A 7089-nucleotide genomic window follows, 5' to 3' on the forward strand; every position below is an offset into this window, starting at 1 on the left:
ACTGGGGAGTTCAGTCCATTGATATTTAAGGTTATTATTGAAAGATGTGTATTGGTTGTAGTCATTTTGATTGCTGTGTGTTCTCTGTCTAATTTTGCATTTCCTTGATTATACCTTTATTTATTTTTTATTTGTTACCCTGGGGTATAGTTGTTTCTCTCTCTGCTCTCTGTATTGCTTCAAGTATTCTTTGAAGGGCTGGCTTTGTGAACATGTATTCTTTCAGGCTATTCATGTCATGGAAGAATTTCCTTTCCCCCTCAATTATAATAGACATTTTTGCTGGGTAAAGTATTCTGGGCTGGCATCTATTGTCATGTACAACTGGAAATACCTTGGTCCAGGCTCTTCTGGCTTTCATAGTTTCCATTGATAAGTCAGCTGTAATTCTGATAGGCTTTCCTTTGTGTGCGATTTGATTTTCTTTTGCTTCTTTCAGTATTCTCTCTTTGTTCTGGACAGTTATTACTATGATATGTCATGGGGAGTTTCCTTTCTGATCCTATCTATTTGGTGTTCCTATGTGCTTCCTGTATTTGTGTGGGGATGTCTTTCCTTAATTCTCTTCTAAAATCCTGTTTAAGATTTGGTCAACATCATTAACCTGAAATTCTTCTCCTTCCTTGTGAAATTCTTCTTTTCCTATGATCTGTAGTTTCAGTCTTTTCACGGTGTCCCACATCTCTTGCATATTCCATTCCTATGGTTTTTAAAATTTTCCATAATCTTTGCTTGAGTGGTCCAATTCTTCACCTTTATCCTCCAGTGTTGATATTCTGTTTTCCATTTCATTCATTCTACTGATGAGACTTTCCCTTGTTGTTTCAAGTTGGCTTATTGAGTTTTGCACTTCCTTCTTCATTTCTGCCTGAGTTTTCTTCAATGTTTCTATCTCTTTTGTGAATTCATTCAGAAGTTTATCCCTATCTTCTTTTAGCTCTTTGATTTGTTTGTTTGTGTGTTCTTTAAATTTGCTGAAATCCTTCATCATGTTTATGATTGTTTTTTTAAATTCAGTGTCCTGGGTTATCTCGAAGGAATTGGTGGAATTTGGTGGGGACATAGTGTTTTGGCTTTCCATTTTATTATTCTTTCATTGTGATTTTGGCATGTGAATTTCTTTTGTTTATGATTCTGATATGTGAATTAATTTTGTATTGTTTGTATTGTCAGGGTGCCTAGATCCTTTCTTTATTGGTTATGTAAAGCTGGTTGGTACAGGATTCAGGTTCTCTCAGGTTTAATTTTGAGGGAACTGATAGCTTCAGATCAGCTCTTCAGGAGTACCCACAGAAGCCCAATTCAGATTCCAGTCAGGTACACTCAGGCTTCCTTTACCATGTAGAGGCACAGTCTAGGTGCTCTCAGGCAGTCCACCCTCTCAGGTTATCTGCTAGGATCTCAGCCTTAGCCTACCAAAGCCAGACCTGATCTGGGATCTTGAAGGGGCCTCCTGAAATCCCAGGTAGGGCGAGGGCTATGGGGCATTTAGGGGAAGCTCACCACCCCCTGCAGGCAGGATCTGGGGGCTTTCAGGCAGTCTCCTGTGTTCTTTGGCCCTCTACCAGAGGGAGATCAGAGGGAGGCCAGATTTTGGCAGTCTCTGTTGGTCTGCTGAGGTCAGAACTGCTACACAGACAGAGGTTCTCACCTGCTGATTTCTATCTTACATCTGTTCCCCCAGAAACTCAGGTTGCAGCATATAACCGAGTCTACAGATTATGCAGGTCAGGAAGGTACCTACAGGAACAGCAGAGCTAGGGCAGCCATCTGGAAATGACAACCAGGGACCTGGCAGTGTTCTTGCCATTGGATAGTGCTGAGCTTCTCAGTCAGTAGCACTGTACTGGGTGGCAGTGCTTTCATTCTGTTCCAGTCCTCAATTTAAGTGGATATAGGCATTCACAGCTGGTATCCGACCTTGATAATGACCAACAACAGCATCCCAGGAGAAGTACTTCACATACTGACATCCTACCTCTGCTGAGAGCCATCCTCAACTTTCCTCCTCTTCATCCCTCAGTTGAAAGTACCCACTCCCTCTCTGAACTCTTTTGTTCTCAGCATTTGGTTATCATGACCAACAACTATTGAATAAAACTTGCTGTGAGCCTTCTGCATTGCCAGCACTGCAGGGACAGAAAGAACAGAGGTAGAAAGTAGAAAGCTTACAGTGTAGATCAGAGTGATAAGCACAATTAGAATGTATAGAACATACCGTGGTCAATGATAAGATAGAGGTGAGTCTGAGAGGCACGTATGAGGGCCACCTAGCCCAGGCTTGGGGATAAGGGGTTACGACAACAAACAGGGGCAGTCAGCTACATTTCTCAGAGTTAATGAGGTGTATTAGTTTCCTATGGCTGCTTTAACAAATTACTACAAACTCAGTGACTTCAAACACACAAATTGCTCGCATATATATAGCTTTGGCAGTCAGATATTCCAAATCAGTTTTACTAAGTTAAAATCAAGATGTTACGAGACTGGTTCCTTCTAGAAGTTCTATGGAAGAAGAAATTTCCTTTTATTCCCCCGTAGCTTTTTGAAGCCAGACACATCCCTTGAGTAGTGGTTCTTTATCCTCTCTTTAAAGCTTACAGTGCAGTATTCTTTCTTTCTGTCTTTGCATCTTTTTTTGCCTTACTAGGGTGCTTGTTTGGCACTGAGCTCAGCCAGGTAATTGAGGCATATACTGGAACCTTATGGAGAGTCTTACTTTAATCAGATCCTCAGAATCCCTTTTACCACGGAAGATAAGGTACATAAATCCTGGGGCTTGGGATGTAGACACAATCAGAGTGGGTCATTCCTTAACTTCTGACACCAGCAACCACACCCAGGATAGCATTCTAGGCAAAAAGAAGGAAAGATTCATTGTTATCTGGGCAGCTGCAGGTCTTTCATATAGTGGAACCATCAGCCTCAGGAGAGCAATGCCAATGGATAAGGCTAGAGATGCAGAGGAACTGGCTTACTCACTAGTTTTAAACTTGATTTAAAGCTATTTATATTAGTGCCTCATCTCCTCATTTGTCCATAATCACCTTGATCAAAATGAGGGTCAATGTCTTTGTGTGTTTGTGTGTGTGTGACACTGGCCGTTAAATCTAGAGCTTCATACAAGCTGGGCAAGTGCTATGCCACCGAACTGTATCCCAGCCCAAGGCATAGCACAGACAATCTTTGAACTTGCAATTCTCCTTACTTGTGCTCTTCAACATTGCCTAACTGTGCGTGTACCATCAAGGCCAGCCCAGTGTCTCTTTGATTCCACCAGTCATAGCTTAGTCTATGACAAGATGTAGCATATGTATGTAACATTAACCAAAGCCAGCTTGGCTAGGACACTGTGGTGGCCAAGTGCTTTAAGCAGACATCTACAGGCACTTGAGCCTAGCGGGTGTATTTCTGAGTGCTTTCATCTTGGCAACGTGACTGGTTGTCTTGCAGCTGACTGGGCAAAAACATTTCTCAGCCAGTAGTGTGGGTGGGGAACAGGCTAGAGAAAGCTTTAAGGGCCACACAAAGATTGAACGTGATACTAGTTACAGCTGGAGGATGGGTGGGTCCACAACACCTCACTGTATCTTCTTACTGGGGATGTTTACCTAATTTATTCTTTAAGAAGTTTGTGCGAGCAGAGGTGAGGTACACATAGCATCATAGGAAACTCACCAATTTCAGAAACCCCTAGCAACTATTGGGTTCAAATCAGGAGTAGGAAGCATGAAGCTTGTGAGATGGGCTCCTTCAGCAACTTAGCAAGAGCTGCAAACCTCTGTGCACCATGAGGATCAGTCCTTACCTACTAACAAAAACATTATTTCCTTAGGAATTAGACTGCTTTCCAATATTTTGTGCAATGCATGTCAAAATGGCATGCCCTCTAGAATTCTTAGGACTCACTGATAGAATTCCTTATTGAAGCAATTTTCTCTCTGATGTCCATTTTAACAGACACTGAAGGATGCCAGCGACAATGCCCGCAAGGACTTCCACCGTGAGGCTGAGCTGCTGACCAATCTCCAGCATGAGCACATTGTCAAGTTCTATGGTGTCTGCGTGGAGGGTGACCCGCTCATCATGGTCTTCGAGTACATGAAGCACGGGGACCTCAATAAGTTCCTTAGGTACAGCAAAGGATGGTGTCAAAGCTGAACTTGGGGGGAGTAGACCTTTACTGCTTAGATGGCCTGGAGGCGAGGACAGGACGTTACTAGGAATGGTCACGGGCGCCCCAGGCTTTTCTTAGAGCATTCTTTGGTGATCACTACATTCACACATGCCAGAGGAATGTGCAGAGGGAAAAGAAGATCATCTTTTTCTTTATTTTTTTCCTGTCACTCCACATAACATGATGTTAATGATTTAACCTTCATTCACTGAGCTTTTGTTACATTAAGAACTTTGTGATTCCACTTTGGAGACAGGTCTTCGGGTCTTAGAGAGTATGGAAGTTTGCCAAGTGGATGAAAGTAAAATATTACCTAAGCCCAAGGAAACAGCACTACTGTACTAAATTAACACCCTGAAAGGTGTAGTGGGGTCAGAGTGAAGAGCCTGGGGTTGCCAGGCCGTGACAGGAAGCAGGGGAAGGAAGTAGGAGAGCGGCTTGTAGGATCTGAGGCTGCAAAGATATTGTGTAGAGTTAATTCTCAGGTTCCAGGGTCTACAGTGGCATGAACAGGACCCAAAGGCCACAAGCTATGAGTCAGATAGACACCAGGGGATATAGCAGACACCAAATGATGTCTTCATTTGCATTAGGCATTGACACACATGAAGGTGGATCTTGTATGTAAGATGATCAACTTTACATGTAAGGTAACCAGAGAGCCCAGCAGAGACAGTCATGAGAACATGGTTCTCTTTCTTCCCCTTCATCAGCTGCACATGGCTACTGAGGGGATTTTCAGCCCACTTTGCTCAGTGACCTCTACCACGTTACTTAGTACTTAGGATTCTAACATGCTATTTTATATAAACATTGACTGGCTCTCCTCTTTGAAAGACCAGCTTGCATGTTTCATGTGATACTTGGAGAGTGTAACTTTGGTAGAAACGAAAGATTCCAGAAGCAAACTGGCCACCTTCCTTTGTTGACCTTGCTTTAAGGTGAACCTGAAAGACTAACATAAGGACTGCTGTGAGGAAAGTTCCAGTAAAAAATGTCACCATGACCCCCTCTATCTGCCACATTCTCCTCTTCATTCTGGTTCAGGGATCCAAAAGCCCTGGGAGTAGCTTCTTTTTGTCATGGCCACCTCTATTCCTCTCCATCACCCTCCCATGTTGCAGAGAGCTTCACACAGAAGTCAGCCCCAGTTGGCTTCATGTTGGTCATGACTGTGAGACTGGCAGGAGAGAGCACACTGCTGCCTTCAGGACGGGCAGCACAGGCCTGTGCTATCTGGATCATGGTCACCGTCTCTAGCTTTGCACATGCACATGCAGTTCAGTTTTTGCCCGAGATGGATCCCATTCTGTTTTTCCCATGACCAGATGTGTGAGGGGATGTTGCGTGAGATGAGGAGTGCATGGAAAATGTGTGGTATTGAGAGACAATCCTAATGCATTATCCTATGCCAGCGCAGTTCTTACTGCAGGTGGCAAGGGATGGCAGCTTTTAGACTTTGTCTCATCGTAGCTAGAGTGAAAGGAAGAAAACATACTGACTTTGGTTAGGGCTAGTTGTGCCTAGGAGAAACATTTTCCTCATGCCTCAAGCTCTTTTCCTAATCAAAATTGTCCTTTCTAGAAACTAATGTGCAATAATTCTACATGTGATTTTAGCTCTGTCAGCCAGGTCTTGCCTTCTTCCTGCCCTGAAGGGCCCTGAGCCTGGTTTTGCTTTGGCATCCTGCAAAGGGCATGGAGCACTTGGAAACTCACCCTACTTTATTCCAGAATTTGCTAAACTCTGAAGCAGAGTTCTGCATGCCAAGAAGCAGACTCAGGTGCAGTGATGCGTTGCAAGTACAGGCTGTCCTCTTTCTGGGAGGAAACCTGGAACACAGCCGCCATGAAAGGTCCCCAAGCATCTTTGGCAAGTGAGAACACATACAGAGCACAAGGTGGTCAGGTCCTGTGTTAGATTGGGCGGGGGGTGATGAGGGGAAGATTTCATTTCAGAGTTTTGCAGTTTTTCCCCATAGAATCTCTCCAGAGTTCACCTCAAATTAGGAGAAAAAAAGAACATTCTTCAAGCAGTACCAGATAATATTATTTCTAAGCATTTAAGATATTTTAACTTGGGGCTGGAGAGTTGGCTTAGTGGTTAAAAGGACTTTGCTCTTACAGAGGACCTGGGTTTGATTCCGAACACCCACATGACACTAACAACTATCTGTAACTCCAGCTCCAGGGGAATCTGATGCCCTCTTCTGACCTCCGTGGGTATTGCATGACACAGGTGCACTTACACTTACATATATGCATGCAGGTGATACACTCATACATACAAAATAAAAATAATAAAATATTTTTAAAAGGTATTTTAACTTATGTAAACCAAATAATATTTTAAAAATTAAATTTAAAAGATAAATTTAAAGATCATTATGATCTCTTCTGTGGTACAATTGAAGAAACCAAGTCATACAGCAGGTGACAGAGTCAGCGCTCAAACTCTCAGACTTATCGACCCCTGGGCAGTCCTTCCTGTTCAAATGGCTGTTAACAAACTCAGTGGAATATGGTTAAGGATGTGGGAGGAGTGGGGACAGTGTGTGAGAAGGTTAACTTTAAGTGATCACCATAGGGTAACAATGGTTGATAGCAGTTGCAAATTTTAAAATAGCTAGTAGAGAAGATTTTGAATGTTACCAACATAAGGAAATGATAAATACTTAAGATGATGGATATGCCAATTATTCTGGTCTAATCATACCTTATATACTGTACATATGCCTTAAAATATCACACTCTATCACATAAATATGCATAACTATGGTATCAATTTTTAATTAAATTAAAAAAAAAAACTTGCTTTAAAGAATTAGGAAGCTAGAGGTGTAGCTCCTTTAGGTAAAGTGCTTGCCAAGTATGCACAAGGCCCCGAGTTTGATCCCTAGCATTGAATATATA

At 42.6% G+C, this 7089-nt stretch overlaps 1 protein-coding gene across 10 annotated transcripts in view; it reads left to right on the plus strand.

Moving 5' to 3' along the window:
* The window catches only part of Ntrk2 (neurotrophic receptor tyrosine kinase 2), a 385346-nt gene that overhangs the window by 311098 nt on the left and 67159 nt on the right, over window positions 1–7089 (plus strand). For all 10 annotated transcript variants that reach the window (XM_008849411.2, XM_029554243.1, XM_029554241.1 and 7 more), the window contains one exon: window positions 3961–4133. In XM_008849411.2, the coding sequence (XP_008847633.1) occupies window positions 3961–4133 (173 nt within the window). The remainder of the gene's footprint in view (window positions 1–3960; window positions 4134–7089) is intronic.

This window comes from Nannospalax galili, unplaced genomic scaffold, assembly GCF_000622305.1.
Source record: "Nannospalax galili isolate Female #2095 unplaced genomic scaffold, S.galili_v1.0 scaffold704, whole genome shotgun sequence".
Taxonomy (NCBI): Eukaryota; Metazoa; Chordata; class Mammalia; order Rodentia; family Spalacidae; genus Nannospalax; species Nannospalax galili.